The sequence below is a fragment of the Haematobia irritans genome, chromosome 1, assembly GCF_050003625.1.
Source record: "Haematobia irritans isolate KBUSLIRL chromosome 1, ASM5000362v1, whole genome shotgun sequence".
Classification (NCBI taxonomy): domain Eukaryota; kingdom Metazoa; phylum Arthropoda; class Insecta; order Diptera; family Muscidae; genus Haematobia; species Haematobia irritans.
The window spans coordinates 184,931,744-184,955,646 of record NC_134397.1 but is presented as its reverse complement, the minus strand read 5'-3'; the positions used below and the strand labels follow the sequence as shown (position 1 = coordinate 184,955,646).

Below are 23,903 nucleotides of genomic sequence, written 5' to 3'. Positions count from 1 at the left end.
GAAAATGTCAGCAACATTACTAAGTGGGGATAGAGTGGAAAGTTAAGGCTAACATGGTGAATTCGACCAGCGAGTATAAATTGAGCGGTTGTTGTGTTGATGTGGACCCGTAATTTCTTGGACCGACATCGATGTAATGTCGTCCCCATGTGCACGCATTAGATCACCCAGATGCTAAGAACCAGAGGTCTGGATGTAAGTCTATTCGACCTTTCGCTTTGGTCGGAAAAAGAGCAATGACACACTCACAGAAAAATCAAAGATCTGGCAACTGTACTGGTCTGCAGTCCAGAGAGTATTAAGAAAACAAGAGGACGAAAATGTCTCTTCTACAAAAACAACAAATGTCAACCGTATAGATGTCGCACAATGCCTGCAGCTTTAGTATAACCGACGTTGCGGTCGAAGTGCTGTTTTGATTAATTCTTTATTAACCCGAATTGTGCTGTCATTATTTTTTTTTTCAATTCTGAAATGTGAATGGTATGTTTATCAGCGATCAACACGAGAAGATTTAGTGACGGTCTAATGTGTGTGACCATATGGTCACGCTAGTACAGCGCGGGTTAAGGTATCGGAAGTTATAATTTCAAATTGTCTGCCAAAAAAATTAATAGAATGAAAAGATTTATATAAAAGAACATTTGTTACTACAAAGTAGGTTCTAAATCCTATTTTTCTTACGTTTCATAAGGCCGGCAGAGAACTTAACTGGGTGACGCCGACGCAAACTGTATGATATTTGAGAGAAGCGCCGACAAAAACTGCATGACATTAGATACATTTCCTCCACCTACTGTCGCAGTTTCGCTTGGCAGTTTCGTTCTATTGTTTTCTTAATACTCTCTGGCAGTCTAGCCAAGAGACTCCTTAATAGAAACGGGGATTCCCAGCTGTAAAGCGTGTAGATACACAAATGGTTCCAAGCATGGTGGGTGACTAGATGCTTAAGTAGAAAAAATATTTTTTAGCTTAAGTCACGAAATTAATTTATCCATTTCAATTTTAATTGAAATTTCTTCAAGTATAGAAATGATAATATCAATCACCAATTAAACAAATAATTGATGCAATTAAATTTTGTGATAGATATTTATTTTAATTAAAAAATTAATGGAAACAATTAAATTTTTAATATATTTTTTTTAATTCAATTAAAAATTCAATTGGAAATTTTTTTGTGTATTTAAGAAACAAGGTACTTGACATGGCGCATTATTCGGGCATAAAAATTATAAATAAAAAAAGAGTAAAGTTAGAGTGAAAGGAGCAGACTCTATAGGAAATACAAAATCAGATGAGAAAATATCTTCAGCCAATTCAAATGTTAGATTTTTTTTGTTAGAATAGATAGTAATATAATAAATATGAAATTATAAAAATTATATATTCATGTTAATCATAAAAAAATGTATTTATAAGCATATTAAAAAACCATTACCATTTAGGGCTTTATTCATAAACAACAAAAAAATAAATTTAATTGATTTACAAACTAATTTAATAGAATACAATTACTTTTCCAAAAATACCATACACTAAAACAATTATGAACATAGCCCATAGTATACATTTAAATAAAAATTGTTATCATTATCGATGTACAAGTTTGTATTTTAGTTCAAGCCTTATATATCTTTGCCTATGAATGATTTTATTTTTAATTTATTTTTCTCGTTTTCTCTCCTAACCATATATAACATTGAAAAAAAAAACAACAAATAACTGTCATTTTTTAAACAATTATTTCGGTAATTGTTTTGAAAAATTTCCTCAAAACTCACACAATTTTTTTAATATTAAAAACAAAAAAATTTTAAAATAAGGAAACCAATGATCAACCTAAGGATGTAAGTAGTTTAGCAGCAATCTCCACAAAAACTCACACACACATTTTTTACCCACTTTCCAATCTATTTAACACCGATATCCTGTTTCGTTTTGTTCATGTCGATATGTCCTGGCTTTCAGTTTTTTACTCAATGTCCTGTATTGAATTGTCCTTTGTTTTGGGTTTGTTTTAAATTTCTTTTACCATTAATTCAGAAGTAAGTTTTTACTTTCTTTTGGCAAAAAGGAGAACACAACAATTTAGACAACCTTTTTATATAATTTTTTTCTAACAATCTAACAAAGTTAATTTAAAGTTTAAAGTAACATTTGGTTGATTTTGTAAAGGAAGTAATGTTTTATTTTGTTGGAATAAGATTTAAAACTGAAACCAAATTTTTGTCTTTTTGAAAAAACTTTAATTTTTATGAAAAAATCAACAACATTTTGAATATTTTTTTAGGAAATCACTGTATATATTTGAACAAATTTTTAGATTCAAATTATTTTCACACACATAAAAATATATTTTAATTACAATCACCAAATTGGTTAAACCAATTAACTTTTAATTGAAATACCTTCAATCACAAAAATTGTAATATTGATCACCATGATTAGTTAGAAAAATTGATTTAATTAATTTATCGATTTAGTCATTTTTTTAGTTTTTTTATTATTAATTGAGTTTCATTCCAATTGATTAAATTTAATTTATTTTACTTGAACACTTTTCACTTTAATCAATTAAATATATTTAATTAATTGTTAATTGAATATATAACTTTTCATTACAAAAGCGATGATATCTTTGTGTGTATCACAGTTTTAGATATATATTTTTTTAAACATATCTTTTAACGGACAAATATCTTCAAATACAAAATTATAAAATTATAATCGATTCAAAAATTTCTGTTTTTTATTCTTTAACATACAATTTTTATCAATAAATAAATAATACAATAAATCAAACAACTAATTAATTAAAATCAATCAATATCAATTAAAAATATTATTTATGCATTTATTACTTAATCTTCAATCACTTTTTTTGTTTTTCAATTATTAATTGGGTTTCATTCCAATTAATTATAATTACATAAATTAATTGATGATTTTCCAGTATACATTAAAAAATTAAAATTGTCATTGCAAAAATTATTTGATTTTAATCAACTTCAATTAATTAAAATAATCATCTTCTATTAAATTTATTAATTAATTTTGTAACTGAATATAAATTTTTTCATACCCTCCACCATACTCGTAGGATCTAAATATTGCTCTAAGACCCCATAAAGTATATATATTCTGGGTCGTGGTGAAATTCTGAGTCGATCTAAGCGTGTCCGTCCGTCCGTCCGTCTGTTGAAATCACGCTAACTTCCGAACGAAACAAGCTATCGACTTGAAACTTGGCACAAGTAGTTGTTATCGATGTAGGTCGGATGGTATTGCAAATGGGCCATATCGGACCAGTTTTACGTATAGCCCCCGATCCCCAGATTCGGCTTGCGGAGCCTCAACGAGAAGTAAATTTCATCCGGTTGAAATTTGATACGTGGTGTTAGTATATGCTACCTAACAACCATGCAAAGATTGGTCCATATCGGTCCATAATTATATATAGCCCCCATATAAACCGATCCCCAGATTTGACCTCCGGAGCCTCTTGGAGGAGCAAACTTCATCTGATCCGGTTGAAATTTGATACATTGCGCTAGTATATGGCCGCTAACAGCCATGTAAAAATTGGTCCTTATCGCCAAAATGTTATTTCTATAGAAAACTTTTTCAAAATTTTATCAAAACTTGATTTTTATAGAAAATTTTGTCAAAATTTTATTTCTTGATTTCAGCTTAAAACCATGATTTCAGCTTAAAACCTTTTTTCGGAAGGTTCAAGTATGGTTCATTGTTGGGTTTAATGAACTGCATGAATTTATTCTGATAATTGGTTGATAGTTTTGCTGCAAGTAGAGAATGCTGATGAGGAATGTGGTAATTCCGAAACGTGCGTCCATCCAACCATCTTGCAGCCTATAGGGCTTTGCCCAAATAAATTTGACAAACATTCTTTTTCCTCTGTTGGTTAAGCTACACTTGTAGTTTAGTCAATGCATGGTTTTAAGCTGAAATCAAAAAACAACAACAATGCTTAAAGAACAAAACCAACAATAACAAAACAAAAAAATATTTCTATAAAAAATTTTGTCAAAATTTTATTTCTATAGAAAATTTTGTCAAAATTTTATGTCTATAGAAAATTTTGTCAACATTTTATTTCTATAGAAAATTTTGTCAAAATTTTATTTCTGTAGAAAATTTTGTCAAAATTTTATTTCTATAGAAAATTTTGTCAAAATTTTATTTCTATAGAAAATTTTGTCAAAATTTTATTTCTATAGAAAATTTTGTCAAAATTTTATTTCTATAGAAAATTTTGTCAAAATTTTATTTCTATAGAAAATTTTGTCAAAATTTTATTTCTATGGAAAATTTTGTCAAAATTTTATTTCTGTAGAAAATTTTGTCAAAATTTTATTTCTATAGAAAATTTTGTCAAAATTTTATGTCTATAGAAAATTTTGTCAAAATTTTATTTCTATAGAAAATTTTGTCAAAATTTTATTTCTATAGAAAATTTTGTCAAAATTTTATTTCTATAGAAAATTTTGTCAAAATTTTATTTCTATAGAAAATTTTGTCAAAATTTTATTTCTATAGAAAATTTTGTCAAAATTTTATTTCTATAGAAAATTTTGTCAAAATTTACCTTCTATAGAAAATTTTGTCAAAATTTTATTTCTATCGAAAATTTTGTCAAATTTTTATTTCTATCGAAAATTTTGTCAAAATTTTATTTCTATAGAAAGTTTTGTCAAAATTTTATTTCTATAGAAAATTTTGTCAAAATTTTATTTCTAGAAAATGTTGTCAACATTTTATTTCTATAGAAAATTTTGTCAATATTTTATTTCTATAGAAAATTTTGTCAAAATTCTATTTCTATAGAACATTTTGTCAACATTTTATTTCTAGAAAATTTTGTCACCATTTTATTTCTATAGAAAATTTTGTAAAAATTTTATTTCTATAAAAAATGTTGTCAAAATTTTATTTCTATAGAAAATTTTGTCAAAATTTACCTTCTATAGAAAATTTTGTCAAAATTTTATTTCTATCGAAAATTTTGTCAAAATTTTATTTCTATAGAAGATTGTGTAAAAATTTTATTTCCACAGGAAAGTTTGTCAAAATTTTATTTCTATAGAAAATTTTGTCAACATTTTTTTGTTTGTTCAATATATACCCCTATTGTCTAACTTACAAATTAGAAGACGGTGTTAAGAAGTTTTAAGATACCTCGCCATCGGCAAGTGTTACCGCAACCCAGGTAATTCGATTGTGGATGGCAGTCTTTAGTAGAAGTTTCTAAGCAATCCATGGTGGAAGGTACATAAGATTCGGCCTGGCCGAACTTACTAGAGTATATACTTGTTAATATTTTTTTTTTAAAGAGCGATATATTTATTAAAAAACTAGTACATTTATGAAGACAAAAATATCTTCAATTATAAATTAATCAGTCCAATAAATGCAATAATAATCACAACGATTACTATGATTAATTAAATAAATTAATTGATTTATTTTAATTGATTAATTAATCCATTCAATCTTTTCTATATTTTTTTTATAATAAATTGGGTTTTATTCCAACTATTTAAAATTACATATTTATGATAAATCAATAAATTGAACAATCAATTAATAATAAGTAATTTCAATTAAATTTGTTATTTATCTATTAATATATTATTCATTCAATAATGTCTGTATTGTTGTAATGATTAATTAGGTTTCATTTCAATTAAATAAAATTAAATAATTAATTTTAATTGAATATTTTTTCGATTTAAATTAAAATTACTGAAAAAATTATTAAAAATTAAATTATTTTAGTTTAATCAATAAACCATTAAATATCTTTAATAAATCTAAATAAACATTGAATATATTTAATTAATTTTGAATTGAATGTTTTTGGTTTGAATTGAAATTTTTCAAAATGCATTTGTCACAAAACTATGATATTTTTATTAGTGTTTTTGAGACTTTTTATTAATACAAATCAATTACAAAATTAATTATCCATTACTTATTTAAACCTGGCAATCATTTGTTTAATTTTTTATTATAAATTGGGTTTCAATCCACTTAAAATTAAAATTTTTATTGAAAAAATTAATTAAGTTGAATAAATTTATATTAATTAAAATAAAACAATTTCTATTAAATATATTTAAATAATTTTTTAATTGAACATATATATACTCCTTTAATTAAAAATTTCATTAAAAAGCGATATCCTTGTGTGGACATCAGTTTTATAAACTTTTTTATTAAAAAAATATTAATTAACACAAAAATATCACCAATTACAAAATTAATAAGACCAATAAATTCTATAATAATCACAATGATTACCATTATTAATTAAATATATTATTTGAAAATGTAATTAATCAATACCAACACGTCTGTGCTTAAATTACAAAATTTATTATTCATACAAATTTTTAATTGAAATGCCATCAATCATGAAAATATATTAATTACCATCGCAACTCAAATTAAAATTCAAAATGCAATTATTTATAAACTAAGACAAAATATATCGATAGTTTTTTTATTTTTTGCTCAAAATGTTTTCGATTGAAGGATTTTATTTACCTATTTTTTTATTTTTTTAATTTCAATCAAAATTTTCTTTAAAAAAAAATAAAATAATATTTTTTTGTGTGTATAACAGATTTAGAAACTTTTTGGTTTACAAAAGAAAAATGTTGAAAAAATTGTCCCCATTTGTATGTCCCTCTCTGTCCTTTGGTGTAAAAATGAAGTGTATTTTTAATATTTTTCGAAAATTCTTTTTTTTTCTCTCTCTCTCCTTCCATTTTGCGACCCTTCATCCCATTACGATTTTCAGATACAGACACAAAAAATCGAAATAAAGGCACAAAGTAAAATCGGTTCTTTGGATAATGTCAAGCACAAGCCCGGTGGAGGCGATAAGAAAATCTTCGATGATAAGGATTATTTGAAAAATGTTGAACATGGTGTCCCATTGACAACACCACCATCTCAGGTAAAATTATTCGCCCTTTCTGATGCTTTCTTCTGTTAATGTTGTCGCCCGTCCACGCCCCCAAAACCCATAGTTTAACTTCATGCTATTTTATCCACATCACCAACAAACCCACCCACCTATTATTGTTGTTGTGATCATGTATGTTGGTCACCCATTTTTATTGGGTTTTATTTGTTTCTTCTGTTTTTTTTTTGTTCATGTCGATTCCAAATATTTCTTATTTTATTTTAGTTTTTTTTTTAGATTGGGTTTCCCTTGGTTTGTCATTTATTTCGTTTGTTGATATGTTGTTTTTATTTCTTGCGCTTTAGTTGATCAGTTGTCATCTCCTACCCCTACAATAAACCAAAACGCCATCGAAACATATCCAGAAATTTTGTAAGAAATTCATTTAAAACAGAACTATATATAATATTGTGAAGTTATATATTTTGGACATAAATAAAGTACAATAAAAACAAATTCTCGGGCGCCACAAACCTAAGAAATGAAAAACATCAAAGATCCCAGTGACTTATTTAAGGAACTTTTTACCTAACTAAGCTAAATAAAATTATTTTATATTATAAAATAATTTAATTTTCTTAAATATAATATAATTTAATTAATACAAAATACATTAAATTAATGCCTAGAATAGTTCTCAGTGATACTAAAATTCTTATTACCCGTTTATTGAATAAACAGATTACTTCACAATATTATATATGGACATTTTTAGAAAAATTTCCCTTTGTTTTTTGTTTCCTTCAGTTGATTGTTCTTTTTTCGTTTTTTTTACCATTTGTAGTTATATATTGTTTTTGTTTTCAATCAAAATTGTATTCAAGCACTGCACTTAGAAGAAAATTTTTAAATTTTAACTACAATTAAATGTTCTATGGCACATCGTAATGAAAGATTGATAAATGGAAATTTATTAAATTAAATCGAAACCACATTACAAAATGCTTTGGTAAACAATAAAACCCAAAAGTCACAACACTCAGTCGAACTCTATTTCATAGTTTCAATATTTAGTTAAAAATAATAAATTAAATTAATTAAACTAACCCAAGACACCACTAACTCAAACACACAACATAATGAAAATTTTACCAATGCCCAATTGAGTAAATTAAAAAAAAAACAAAAAACACAATAAAATTGCATTACTCAAATTCGTCCAGAATTGTTCATACCTCAAAATTACGCAGCAGTTGCATCTAAGTCATAGAAATATAAATTTAAACCTAAATAAAATACTTAAAATTTTAGGAAAAAATAACTCAAATTAACAAAAATAATTATGGTAAAATCCAAGTTCTATTTCAATCATTAAAATTTAGCTTAGAATTATTTTTTTTTATTTCGAACACACAACCCTTCACTACTAATAATGGGAAAATTAAAACAAGAATCCACTTTTAAAAAAAATGATTAAAAAATCAATCTTAATCCTTTCATTTGTTTGTAAATCTAATCGAAGCCTTTGGATTTAAGCACGTTATAATACACTGACTCAAAAAAGTCTATGTACAAGCAAATTATTAAAAAAACATATTGACTACAATAAAAGAAATGGAGAAAAAACTAAGCTACAAATTAATGTATTAATGCATTATGTTGTCAGAAAAATTTTAGATTGATGAACACCCCACAATAAAATTGAGCACAAATGTAGTGAAAACTGTGCTCGACATCAAAAAAGTCCCATTACAATTCCATTGACAAAAAACTTATTGTTTGCGAACTAAATAAAATGGATTAACTATCTACCATTCGGAGCCCGGAACGGGCTTGGAATAATTAGTGGGGAAAGAAAACCCAGGGAGCCACCGTGGTGCAATGGTTAGCATGCCCGCCTTGCATACACAAGGTTGTGGGTTCGATTCCTGCTTCGATCGAACACCAAAAATTTTTTCAGCGGTGGATTATCCCACCTCAGTAATGCTGGTGACATTTCTGAGGGTATCAAAACTTCTCTAAGTGGTTTCACTGCAATGTGGAACGCCGTTCGGACTCGGCTTTAAAAAGGAGGTCCCTTGTCATTGAGCTTAACATGGAATCGAGCAGCACTCAGTGATAAGAGAGAAGTTCACCAATGTGGTATCACAATGGACTGAATAGTCTAAGTGAGCCTGATACATCGGGCTGCCACCTAACCTAACCTAAAGCCTGTTTAGTTTTTATGAGAATCTAAGATACATTTTGAATGATATTGTAAGATTGCCATTTCGCCATAATGCTGTTGAACACAATTATTTTTATTTGTTGTCTATTTTTTTCTCCATTTCTGTTATTGTAGTCAAAATATGAGATTTATAAAAAATAAAGTTCTTATATAGAGATTTTTTGAGCCAGTGAAAATGACTTTTCAATTGTTGGCGGTAGTATCGTTCATAAAATTCTCGGAGCACTTGTAAAAAAGAAACCGTCTCCTGTGCCTCTTTTATGAGGCCGCCTTGTGATACTCTCTTCACGTTGTCACCGATCAAATACATGATGATTGTTATAATTTCAGTCTCTAAGATTTCGTGAAGAATAAGAACATCCTAATTCTCCATGAAATCTGTTATATCTGTAATGTTTCCGACTGCTCCTACTGTTGAATTGAACTGCTCTTGACAACTCGATGATGAGGAATTGGTGATCCTGTGGGTACTGCTTGAGTGCCATAAACGAAAGGTACACAAAGGAGCGATTCATGAGAATGCGGGAAGCAGTCACACAATCTTCAGTCCCAAAGAATTTGCGGGGAGGCGGTCATACACTTTCTTCAATCCCATACAATGTCGATGTAGACGAGATGGAGTAGACCTCGAGCGGGTATGATTACGAAGGGACTCAGCACACGAAATGTACTGTTCCTTGTTAAGAAGTCTGAGCAAGTTTGGAGACGGCATTGGTAGTTCGATAATACATACTTCTGGCTTCGGGTGGATGCATTCATAGGACCCACAATAGTGAACATTGTTTTGGAATTGTCACGTATTTCTGCTAGTAAGAGCGAATCATATTCGTTTCACCCATAGAGTAACCTCAAACATATCTCATAATATTAATTTTTCGCGCGGAACATGTAAAATGTTTGTCCCAATCATGTTATTTTCTAGGAAATAATATATCTGATTTTGGCTGCGCAAATTAAACATACGAGATTTTTCAATTGAAGTATAGCCACGGATACCGCGATAAAAGCCATTTAGTTTTTTGATTCAATCCGCGAGTCGACCCAATTTTTGACTTCTTTATACCAAAATGCTGATCAACCAGGTCATGTGTCATCAAAGCGAATAAGTGACAAAAAGGAGGAACAATGTTTGGACTATACGGCTGATGGAGGGAGGAATTCTCATTTGAAAGTTTGCAAATAAAATTTTATGGGGTTTGCAACATATGACCGAGCGTTATCGCGCTGCAAAAACACCTTGTCGTGGTTTTGCAAATATTGTGGTCGTTTCTCACGCATTACTTAGTGAAAAAAAAAAACAAATATATACGGCCGTAAGTTCGGCCAGGCCGAATCTTATGTACCCTCCACTTCTACTAAACACAGTCATCCACAATTAAATGACTTGGGTCGCGGCCGATGGCAAGGCATCTTAAAACTACTTAACATCATCTTCTAAATTGTAATATAGCCCATGCGGTATATATATATATTAGACAAAAGAAAGGTGGATTAAATACATACAATACGTATGTTTATATTCAGTTCTTGACCGGTATATAGGGAAGAAATAATTACGAACCAATATGAACTTTTGTGTGGTAATTATAGAACTAGAATTGAAATATAGTGGTGGCTTTATATGAGGGCTATATAAAATTATGAACACGAGTCTACCAAAAATGGCACATATTTTACTGTTTGGTAGACTCTGGTAGAAATTTTCTATAGAAATATCATTTTGACAACATTTTGTATAGAAATTATATTTTGACAAAATTTCCTAAAGACATAAAATGTTGACAAAATTTTCTAGAGACCATATACTAACACCACGTACTAAGTTTCAACCGGATCGGATGAATTTTACTCCTCCAAGAGGCTCCGGAGGTCAAATCTGGGAATCGGTTTATATAAGGGCTATAAATAATTATGAACCGATATGGACCAATCCTAGCATGGTTGTTAGAGGCCATATACTAACACCACGTACAAAATTTCAACCGGATCGAATGAAATTTATTTCTCGTAGAGGCTACGCAAGCCAAATCTGGGGAGCGGTTTATATGGGGGTTATATATAATTATGGACCGATGTGGACCAATTTTTGCAGGGTTGTTAGATACCATATACCAACACCACGTACAAAATTTCAACCCGATCGGATGAAATTTGCTTCTCTTTGAGGCTCCGGAAGCCAAATCTGGGGATCGGTTTATCGGTTCATATATAATTATGAACCGGTAAGGACCAATTTTTGCATGGTTGTTAGAGACCATATACTAACACCACGTACCAAATTTCAACCAGATCGGATGAAATTTACTTCTCGTTGAGGCTCCGCAAGCCAAATCTGGGGATCGGTTTATATGGGGGCTATAAAATTATGGACCGATGTGGACCAATTTTTGCATGCTTGTTACAGATCATATACCAACACAATGTTCCAAACTTCAGCCGGATCGGATGAGATTTGCTTCTCTTAGAGGCTCCAAATCTGGGGATCGGTTTATGTGGGGGCTATATATAATTATGAACCGATATGGACCAATTTTTGCATGGTTGTTAGAGACGATATACCAACATCATGTACCAAATTTCAGCCGGATCGGATGAAATTTGCTTCTCTTAGAGGCTCCGCAAGCCAAATCTGGAGATCGGTTTATTATGTACCGATGTAGACCAATTCTAGCATGGTTGTTAGAGACCATATTCTAGCATGGTTGGTAGAGACCACCACGTACCAAATTTCAACCGGATCGGATGAAATTTACTTCTCGTAGAGGCTCCGCAAGCCAAATCAAGGGATCGGTTAATATGGGGGCTATATATAATTATGGACCGTGGATGTGGACCAATTTTAGCATGCTTGTTAGAGACCATATATCAAAATCATGTACCAAATTTCAGCCGGATCGAATGAAATTGCCTTCTCTTTGAAGCTCCGGAAACCAAATCTGGGGATCGGTTTATATGGGGGCTAAATATAATTATGGACCGATGTGGACCAATTTTTGCACGGATGTTACAGGTCATATACCAACACAATGTTCAAAATTTCAGCCGGATCGGATGAGATTTGCTTCTCTTAGAAGCTCCGCAAGCCAAATCAAGGGATCGGTTAATATGGGGGCTATATATAATTATGGACCGTGGATGTGGACCAATTTTTGCATGGTTGTTAGAGACCATATACCAAAATCATGTACCAAATTTCAGCAGGATCGGATGAAATTTGCTTCTCTTTCAGGCTTCGCAAATCTGGGGATCGGTTTATATGGGGGCTATATATAATTATGGACCGATGTGGACCAATTTTGGCATGATTGTTGGAGACCATATACGTACACCACGTACCATATTTCAACCGGATCGGATGAATTTTGCTCCTCCAAGACGATCCGCAAGCCAAATGTAGGGGTCGTTTTAGATGGGGGCTATACGTAAAAGTGAACCGATATGGCCCATTTGCATTACCATCCGACCTACATGAATAACAACTACTTGAGCCAAGTTTCAAGTCGATTGCTTGTTTCGTTCGGACGTTAGCTTGATTTCAACAGACGGACGGACGGATGCTTAGATCGACTCAGAATTTCAGCAATATTAGAGCAATATTTCGATGTGTTACAAACGGAATGGCAAAATTAATATACCCCCCATCCTATGGTGAAGGGTATAAAAATATATATGTTCCTTAAACTCGTGACAAGTGACCCATACTGAAAATGAATGCAATAGAATGAAGTTATGTCATGAATCTGATGCGTATATCCCGAACTCTGCCATCTGTTGTCTATCTCGTATGTTTGCAACAAAACTGATCCATGTTCTCAGTGTTACTTTATGCTTTGAAGTGATCATATTCTTTCTCTGCGTGTTTTTATGATTTCCCAACAAATGAAGGATAATAAAAATTAAATGTTTATAAGAATTGTTTAGGTATTTCAGTTTTTTTTTGTACTTTTGTTCAATTAAGTTCTTCACTTTTCTCCTCGGTTCTTTTATGTTAATTATGTTCTTCCTTTGTTACGTATTACCTAGATCAATAGCAAACCTCAAATGAATTTCTTCTTTAAAAAAAATCATTATTAAAGAACTAAAGAAAAAAAATAAAAAAATAATTATTCTAAATACGTTCCCTTCTATCTCTCTATCACCGTACGAAATTAATCTACTAAAAACAAACAACAACAACAAAAATTAAACAAACATACCAATATTTGTTCTTAATTTTCTTTCTTTTTTCTTCCCATTCTTTTTTCTTTCACACAAAAATAAAAAAAAAAAACAACCTTAAAACAAAACTATTATGAAATAGAGCTCACAAGGGCGCTTAATAGCGACAATACATCTTGAATTCGGTCTATGTACCAAAGATTGTGTGTGTACTGAAGTTTTTCGATCGCTTTTTAAATAGATCCAGTAGTCTTAGGACCATAAAATAGAACTTAAGCAAAAATTCTAAATTCTGAAAGCTCAAAGCCTCAAAGCCTCAAACACCCTCCGCCCCGCCCCTAATAACCAAAGTCAAAATTCTCACACCCCAAAAAAAGCTAAAACTCTTGTTATATTTTCAAATCCATATTTAAGTTATTATTCAATAATTATTAAAATCTAGTCACAATAATTAAAATGGCCAAATTATATTTAATTAAAATTAAATAAAATATTTGCCTCAATTGATTAGTAAACAAAACCACTACAAATATCATCAGCTACCAACCCGAGTACATTTGAAAGTACCTTTTTTAAATTTTAGTATAAAATAAAATGTCATTTTCAAAATTAAATTTATATATTAAAAACAAACCAACTCCTATTTATCACTATAAACAGAAACTAGAGAGCAGTGAAGAACACTCTTTTTTTATACACTGACAAAAATATATATATATTTGTTATATTTATTCCAAATTTTATTACATTGTTGTATTATACAAAATGAGAACTCAAACAAAGACGTTTTAAAAAATAATTGAAAATATATTAAAAAAAAAACCACAAGGCCAAATTATTTTTTTTAATTCACAAAGCTCACTTGTATGAACGGCTTAGATTTTTTTCATTCTATTTTTCTTTTAGTTTTTGTAATTAATTTTCTCAGCACAATGCTTAAAACTTTTGCTCAACAGAATTTTATTAAAAATTTTTTATTGTTTTTTCCTGCCTCTGATATGTCTATAAATCTTTTTGTAAATAACCTTTAAACGAGAAAATGTGTTCATGAAGAGTTTTGCCAAAGAGAAAAAATAGTCATTTATAGTTTTTTGTTTTGTTTTGATTTGATTTTCTATTGGATAAAATAGGATAATGAAATGTTATATATCAATAAAATAATTTAAAGTTAATTATTTTATTTTTTTTTCAAGTAGTTTAATTATTTCTATCAAATTAATTTATTTATTCTAACTCTCATATCAATAAGTACCACCAAAGTTTATTACGAATCAGGAAACTCGATTAATAGAAGATAGCAAACAGTCGATTTTGACTTTTCAACTTTTTTACAAAAAGTAAATGTTCGACTTACTGTTTAGACCGTCGTTAGAAATAAGTTTTACCCCCATTTTCATGAAGCTCCGTTAGTCCTCCGTTAACTAACGAACTTTTAAACCATATTATAGACATAACTGTCATCTTGCCTATATATTCCATATGCCAGTTAGAAGCATAACTGCCGAAAATTTTTCAGTTAAAGTTGACCGGAGAGAAGATATTTGCAATTTACTTTCTGTTAACTGGGATTTAAAGCCTAACGGAGCTACATGAAGAAATTGGCCGTTAGTGGAATTGATTTAGTTTAAAGTGGCAGCCCGATTTAGTTTCAGGCTCACTTAGAGTATTCAGTCCATTTTTAATTTAAATAAATAAAAAAATACACTCAAATAAAAGCTAGGTATGATGGCAGCCCGTTATTTGGACTACAAAGATTCAAATTCTTGACAAAAATGTCCATATGAAGATTCAATATCAATTTAAATTAAATTAATTCGAGTTAAACTGAAGTATTTTGAATTACTTTAAGATCGCAGTTCAACACCCTGATTGATATCTGCCAGAATTTTTGGGACCAGGCCCCACATCATGTCCGTCCAACTATCTACCCAATAATTTTGAGTTCCCAATTTGAACCGACCTTCATAAAAAAACACAAATTAAACTAGACTAAACAAGTATATACGGCCGTAAGTTCGGCCAGGCCGACTCTTATGTACCCTCCACCATGGATTGCGTAGAAACTTCTACAAAAGACTGTCATCCACAATCGAATTATCTTCTTAGCACCGTCTTCTAAATTGTAAATTAGTCCTTACGGGGTATATATAAAAAAAAAATGGCCGATAAAATACGTATATAATTCAGTTTGACAAAATTTTCTATAGAAATAAAATTTTGACAAAATTTTCAATAGAAATAAAATTTTGTTGTTTTCCTCTGTTGGTTAAGCTACACTTGTAGTTTAGTCAATGCTGAAATAAAAAACAACAACAATGCTTAAAGAACAAAACCAACAATAACAAAACAAAACGAATGAAATAAAATTTTGACATTTTCTTAGAAATAAAATTTTGACAAAATTTTCTATAGAAATAAAATATTGACAAAATTTTCTATAGAAATAAAATTTTGACAACATTTTCTATAGAAATAAAATTTTGATAAAATTTTCTATAGAAATGAAATTTTGATAAAATTTTCTATAGAAATAAAATTTTGACAAAATTTTCTATAGAAATGAAATTTTGACAAAATTTTGTATAGAACTAAAATTTTGACAAAATTTGCTATAGAAATAAAATTTTGACAAAATTTTCTATAGAAATAAAATTTTCTATAGAAATAAAATGTTGATAAAATTTTCTATAGAAATAAAATTTTGACAAAATTTTCTACAGAAATAAAATTTTGACAAAATTTTCTATAGAAATAAAATTTTGATAAAATTTTGTATACAAATAAAATTTTGACAAAATTTTCTATAGAAAAAAAAATTTTGTATAGAAATAAAATGTTGACAAAATATTCTATAGAAATAAAATTTTGACCAAATTTTCTCTAGAGATAAAAACTTTTGACAAAATTTTCTATACACATAAAATTTTGATAAAATTTTCTATAGAAATAAAATTTTGACAAAATTTTCAATAGAAATAAAATTTTGACAAAATTTTCTATAGAAATAAAATTTTGACAAAATTTTCTATAGAAATAAAATATTGATAAAATTTTCTATAGAAATAAAATTTTGACAAAATTTTCTACAGAAATAAAACTTTGACAAAATTTTCTATAGAAATAAAATTTTGATAAAATTTTCTATAGAAATAAAATGTTGATAAAATTTTCTATAGAAATAAAATTTTGACAAAATTTTCTACAGAAATAAAATTTTGACAAAATTTTCTATAGAAATAAAATTTTGACAAAATTTTCTATAGAAATAAAATTTTGATAAAATTTTGTATACAAATAAAATTTTGACAAAATTTTCTATAGAAATGAAATTTTGACAAAATTTTCTATGGAAATAAAATTTTGACAAAATTTGCTATAGAAATAAAATTTTGACAAAATTTTCTATAGAAATAAAATTTTGATAAAATTTTCTATAGAAATAAAATTTTGACAAAATTTTCTATAGAAATAAAATTTTGACAAAATTTTCTACAGAAATAAAATTTTGACAAAATTTTCTATAGAAATAAAATTTTGTATACAAATAAAATTTTGACAAAATTTTCTATAGAAATAAAATTTTGTACAGAAATAAAATTTTGACAAAATATTCTATAGAAATAAAATTTTTATCAAATTTTCTCTAGAGATAAAAACTTTTGACAAAATTTTCTATACACATAAAATTTTGATAAAATTTTCTATAGAAATAAAATTTTGACAAAATTTTCTATAGAAATAAAATTTTGACAAAATTTTCTATAGAAATAAAATTTTGACAAAATTTGCTATAGTAATAAAATTTTGGTAGATTATTTTTGGCGATATGGACCAATTTTTGTGTGATTGGCGATCGGCTATATATAACTATAGACCGATATGGACCAATTTTTGCATGGCTGTTAGCGGCCATATACTAACCCCACGTACCAAATTTCAACCGGATTGAATGTTGCTCCTCCAAGAGGCTCTGGAGGTCAAATCTAGAGATCGGTTTATATGGGGGCTATATATAATTATGGACCGATATGGACCAATTTTTGCATGGTTGTTGGAGACCATATACGTACACCACGTACCAAATTTCAACCGGATGGATCAATTTTTTCATGATTGTTGGAGAACATATACCTACAACAAGTACCAAATTTCAACCGGATCGAATGAATTTTGCTCCTCCAATAGGATCCGCAAGCCAAATCTAGGGGTCGGTTTATATGGGGGCTATACGTAAAAGTGGTCCGATGTGGCCCATTTGCATTACCATACGACCTACATCAATATGTTAGCAACTACTTATTCAAGTCGATAGCTAGTTTTGTTCGGAAGTTAGCTTGTTTCGTGATTTCAACAGGCGGACGGACGGACATGCTTAGATCGACTCAGAATTTCACCATGACCCAGAATATATATACTTTATGGGGTCTTAGAGCAATATTTCGATGTATTACAAACAGAATGACAAAGTTAATATATCCCACCTCCTATGGTGGAGGGTATAAAAAGAAATTAAGTCAAATAAAATTAAATTAAAGGAAATGGTGAGCAAGTCATCCTTTCAGGCGATTTGAATGTGCAGGATTATTGAGCCCAGTCTGTCGGCCTGTCTGTTGTAATCACGCTACAGTCTTCAATAATGAAGCAAGTCAAGTTCGAAGATGGGCTATATCGGTCCAGGTTTTGATATAGTCCCCATATAAACCGACCTCACGATTTGGGGTCTTGGGCTTCTAGAATCCGTAGTTTTTATCCAATTTTCATGAAATTTGAAATCTAGAGATATTTTAGGATCATAAAGAGGTGTGCCAAAAATGGTGAGTATCGGTCCATGTTTTGGTTTAGCCCCCATATAGACCGACTTTCCGATTTTACTTCTTGGGCTTCTAGAATCCGTAGTTTTTATCCAATTCGCTTGAAATTGGAAATCTAGAGGTATTTTAGGACCATGAAGAGGTGTATCGGAATAAGTTTTTATTGGTCTATTTGGTAAGGCCTCCATATAGACCGATTTCACTTTTTGAGCGTATAGAAGGCGCACTGATCATGAAAATTGCTTGAAACTCAATGTAACATTTCCAGATTTTACTTCTCGGCTGAAAATCTACAGATTTAAGATTTAAAATCACGACGTTATTTTATAATTTTCTTGCACACTTACAAGAGATGTTAATGATACCTCTAAAACTCAAATAAAATGGTTCTTATAAATCCAGAATCTGATATAGTCTTCATAGGTAAAATCTTTAAATTTATCTTCGTGAAGGGTACTGGTTGAACTGCTCTGCTTGATCTGTCATCAAACTTCCCTGAAATTTCAAAGGAAACTATAATATTTGATTCATGGTGGTGGGTATTTAAGATTCGGCCCGGGCGAACTTACTGCTATATATATGTACTTGTTTTAATTATTTAATTAAAATGTTTATTGGGAGAATTATCTCAATTAAAAATATAAAAACTTTCAATAATTTTTAATTTGATTAAAAATTTCAATGTTTCTGTCAGTTTTTTGATAATTAATTTTAAATTTCCATCAAGTTTTCAATTGGAAATTTTTTGTGATATTTGTGATTTCTGTATGGACAGTTGTCTGGGGACGTTTGCAATATATTAACCTCTCAAATGTGGACAAAATTTAGGCGACCTTGGATATCCAACTTTCAGAGGTTTCACTGTATATGATATATGCTATTCATTGATTCGCTTAAGAAACAGTTAAATCATATGTTATCTAAAATAATAAAAAAAAAAATCTTAATATTAAATAATTAATTTTATAATTTAATAAATCAAAAAATTAATCGAAAAAGGAATTGAAGTTCAATAAATTTTTTATTGTCTCAATTAAAAATTTTATTGTGTTTGCCATCAATTTTAATTATTTTTTTTATAAATTTCCTGATTTATCCAATAGAAAATAGTGAATTTTGCCAAACTTTCATGAACAATTTAATAAAAAACAGCTCAAGTTATTTTTATAACATATTTACATTTACTTAATTAATTTCTGTTGTTTATTTTCTTTATCCTAATTTTATATGATTTTATGTTTATCTTTTCATTTTCTAGGAATATTTATATAAATTTTATTAGGATTTAAGATTTAAAGAAAAAAAAAACAACAACAAGATTTAAGTGCATTATATGAAAAAGAAACAACTATTTATGAAAAACCCAAAAACAAACGTCCTTAAGAAAATCAAATGTTTTTCTTATAAAACAGTTAAGAAACAAAAAAAAAAAGATATTTAAACAAATATTGATTAAATGTAAGTTATCATTCATTATATTCTCATTGATTGGTTTCATTTATTTATAACAAACATCTAAATGTGCTGTGAGAACTACTAATATATAATAAATATCGTTGGGTTAACACAAAAAATCTACGGAAATATATGCCATCTCAATTAAAAAAAAACATATATTCGTATGTCATGCCATGGCTAAAATTGTTAATTGTTGCTGCATTTTTTTTTCTAACATGTATGTGTGTGCTGTGCTAAAAGTAAAAACCTATTTGCTTGGTCCTAACATCAAAACCCCAAATTCCAAGTGGTATACAAATATCTTAAGTAATGGATTTTCCAACTGCGATTCATACGTTCTTAATTTTAGTTTTTATTTTGTTTTTATATTTTAAGAAATTGTATATAGTTAAACAATTTTAATTTGGTGATTTTTTATTATGAGTTTTATTTAAAATATTATTTTTTATTTTTTGTTTTTTATTATTATTTTTTTTTTTTATTGTCCCTGTTTTTTGTCTAGAAAAAAATTTTATTTGCCTAGTTCTTATTTAATAAAATAAAAATTCATTTTTATTTTTCCAACACACAGAGCCCACTACCAGCATCTATGACGACCTCAACATCTGGTGCCGATGAAAATTTAAATCAGCAAAGTTAAATTTATTAAAATCGGAGTTAAAAAACCATAACAAATAATAATAATAAAACCATAACATATTGAATTATCAAAACAAAAAACAAAACATTAATAAATTTAAAACAAAAGAAAAAACAAAGACCAAAAAAACCCAGCAAATTGAAAAAAATAAAACATGATATATTTCTAAAACAAAAATCAAGAGAAGAAAAACAACAAAAAAGCATATTTATCATCTTCATATTATATTACACGAAAAATTGAAAAAAAAACTTTATCTATTTATTATTCAACAGTTAAAACAAAAAAATCCCGGAAAAATATACACATACCCTCATAGAACAATTTCCTTTTTATATACTTTTAAACATGAATTTACATAAATGAAACTGAAAATGATTTTTTTTTTATAGACAACACATTGTTCAGCTTAGAATAATTAATTATTTTGTTTACTTTTTTCTATACGTAAATTGTGTGATTTTATATTTAATCAAAGTCTTAATAATTCCTAGAAATCCAAAAGTTGATGAATTACTTTCAGATCGTAGCAAAAGTTATCTAATCAATTATCAATATTCATCCATTATATTTTGGCACACATAGCAAAACCAGATATTTTTTGTTTGGAAATATATTGATTTAATGATTTCATTGAATAGTATTTGAAAATCAATTCGTATGCTTTTTTTAAAACTCGTGTAATTAAATATCACATACTATTAATATTACTTATACGGCACATAGTACTGTCACGGAAATGAATGTATCTCGCATAAAACTTTGCACACAAAATAAAACGAAAGACGCTTCATTTTAGAAGATAAGGCAATATTTTAAAGATCAATTCGTTGAGATTGTTAAATTTAAAAAATTAAATATTATACCAATATATGTACTTCTGAAACACTATAATTTGGCAAATTGTTTACACCTACATTTTTTTTTGAAAAGCATTAAAGATTTAACTTATTAACACCTATTTTCATGAAGCTCCGTTAGTACTACGTTAGCCAACGAAAATATGGACATATCTGTCATCTTGTCTATGTGTTCCAGAACTTAACTGCTAAATTTTTTTCAGTTAAATTTAACTGGAGAGAAGACATTTGTAATTTACTTTCTGTTAACTGGCACTTAAAAAGCCTGGAGCCACATGAAAATAGGCTTACATTAGAATTTTTGTCTATATCTGGAAATGACAATGTATTAAATATTTCATCACACAATAGTAGCTCTGTTTTTTTTGAATGATTTTATTCATTACACACACTTAAGTAATATTGTATATTTAAGTTGCCTTAAATTTAGTAAATTTTATTAAAATGTTTATATCATTTTTTTATATAGATTTCAATTTTTCTAAATTTCTCTTAAGTCATTACAAAATTTTTGGAAAATTAAATAAACTAAATTTTATTAAAAACCTGAGAAATTTGCAAAAAAAAAAGAAATTTTGTTTTTTTAGAATTATCTTGTTTTTTTATGTAAAAATTCTAATTTTTCCCTACAAAAACAATGTATTCAAATCAATCAATAATAGTACTAAAATAATGAAGACAAATCTATTGTCATTTGCAACTTAGATACCACCATATTAAATGCATTACCAGTAATACAATATATATACAGCCCAAGTAAACTAGTAAAAAAAATAAATGGATATTGAAATCTTTGTTATTTTATTTTCTTTTTGGTTTTGTTGAGACTTTTTACTCTAATCGAGGAAAAAAACACAAATTAAAATCCTTACAAAATCTCTTTATTATTGACGTGAAACAAAAAAAACAAAACCACATAGATGAAATATTTACCGTTTATAGAAATTTATACGTATTTAAATTATATATAAACTTAAAATAAAGGATTAAAAAAATCAAACAACAAAGCCATTGGCATTTATATTGTAAGGTCTAATGGCGTAAAGTCTTAAACGAAGAATAAAAACCATAATGGAAAATCTTAAAAGATCTAATGAAAAAATTTCAAAGAGTAAAAAAGAAAACAAAATATTTACAAAAAAAAACAAAAAACTAAATGTGCTTCTTAATCGCCCAGCTTGATAAGGAAATATAATTTAATTAAACAACGGAAAAGAAAATAGTCTTTGCATAAATTCGGGATCAGCAAACATTTTCATTTGTAATCATTTCCTTATTATAATATTCATCATATATTTTGCACTACAATATTGTTGATCATACTACAGGGTGTTCTATATTGATATTGCTCATACAACACCTAGTCCTCATGAGGTCTATGGGTCGTATAATTAATATAAATTAAATCTAATACAGTTGAAGCTCTGTTTAACGAATATCCCATTTAGCGAAAATCCAATTTAACGAACGTCAAAATTCTTAACATTGAGTATTCTAAATAACGAACAATTAGACAAAATTTACGTTCGATTTAATGAAAAGGCCTTTAATCTTAAGAAAATAAACAACAAAAAATCAGCAATATTTGACGATTGTGAGAATGGCTTAAATCCTTAGGAAATGTCCACAAAGTACGGCATTCCCAAGATATTTAGATTCCATTAAAATGTTTGAGAACACATATTCAATGGCCGGGTAACTGATAAAGTTAGGTTAGATAGAGTGGCGCAGCTTCGCTACGGGAAATGGATTTGCAACAGAACCGGTACAGGACTACTCCTTGGTGTGAGTAGACCAGTCCCAGTTCTGGCCGAAACGTATATAAGGGACCGGTCACATCAACACGGGTTTGTCATTGACGGGGATAAATTTACACTGCAGGCCACGGATTGACCTGGGAGAACTTAGTAGGACTAGACAGGTCCTCATGAACCAGTCTGGGACAAACCCTTAGGTACCGGTATTATTTTGATCATCCAAATTTCATCAGAAAGAAAACCTTTTGGACTATGTTGGCCCATAGGTAAATGTCTATATTAAATAAAATTTTAAAATAAAGAAAGTATAGAAATCAATAAATTATATGAAAATTTAAAAACTACGACAAACTCGAGCACTGGTACTAGTCCTGTAATAGGTCCGTTAGTGGCAATATTTCGTAGGATTGCCCGTTGGACAGGTGGTGAATTTTTCTCTTAATAATGAGTGCTACCCGATTCTATATTTAGCTCAATAACAAGGAACCTCCGTCTTATAGCTGAAGATAAACTATGAAATACACAGGAATGTCAACATCATTAGTGAGGGGGATAAACAACCGCTGAAAAACTTTTTTGGTGCTCGGTCGAAACGGCAATCTAGTACGTCTATGCCGACAGGAGCAGCGGAGTAATGGTGTATGGAAGACGTTTTAGGAAGATGGCCATTCTTGAAATCGGGCACTGGAAACAAATTAGGCAATTCGTCTAAGACGTTAGAGCACACAAATTATGACATGGGTGTATATAGGCCCCCATACGACAGCGAATCATGGATCCTCTTTTCAATCTAACATAACCTAGATATATCAAGTTCATCAGGATTATTTTAAGTAATATTTTTTAAGTGTCTCTGTGCTTTAATTTTTTCAAATGATTATGAATTTTTACTCATCTGGTAAAAAAACTACGATTTTCAATAAAAGTTAACATTTAATATTCCCGTTCGATTTAACGAATTTTTCTAAATAACGAAAGGGCCTGGCAATATATCGTTCGTTAAACCGAGCTTCGACTGTATTTGGTAATTCCTAAAAAAACACCTATAAACAATTGAA

General features: G+C 28.7%; 1 protein-coding gene across 11 annotated transcripts in view; it reads left to right on the top strand.

Moving 5' to 3' along the window:
• Nucleotides 1-23,903, top strand: part of tau (microtubule-associated protein tau) — a 205,498-nt gene that overhangs the window by 168,636 nt on the left and 12,959 nt on the right. For 6 of the 11 annotated variants that reach the window (XM_075292286.1, XM_075292288.1, XM_075292284.1 and 3 more), the window contains 2 exons: nt 1,827-1,850; nt 6,827-6,985. In XM_075292286.1, the coding sequence (XP_075148401.1) occupies nt 1,827-1,850; nt 6,827-6,985 (183 nt within the window). Of the gene's footprint in view, nt 1-1,826; nt 1,851-6,826; nt 6,986-19,388; nt 19,589-20,159; nt 23,109-23,903 lie in introns of those variants that run through there. The other 5 variants (XR_012718292.1, XM_075292282.1, XR_012718293.1 and 2 more) reach the window with 5 other exon arrangements.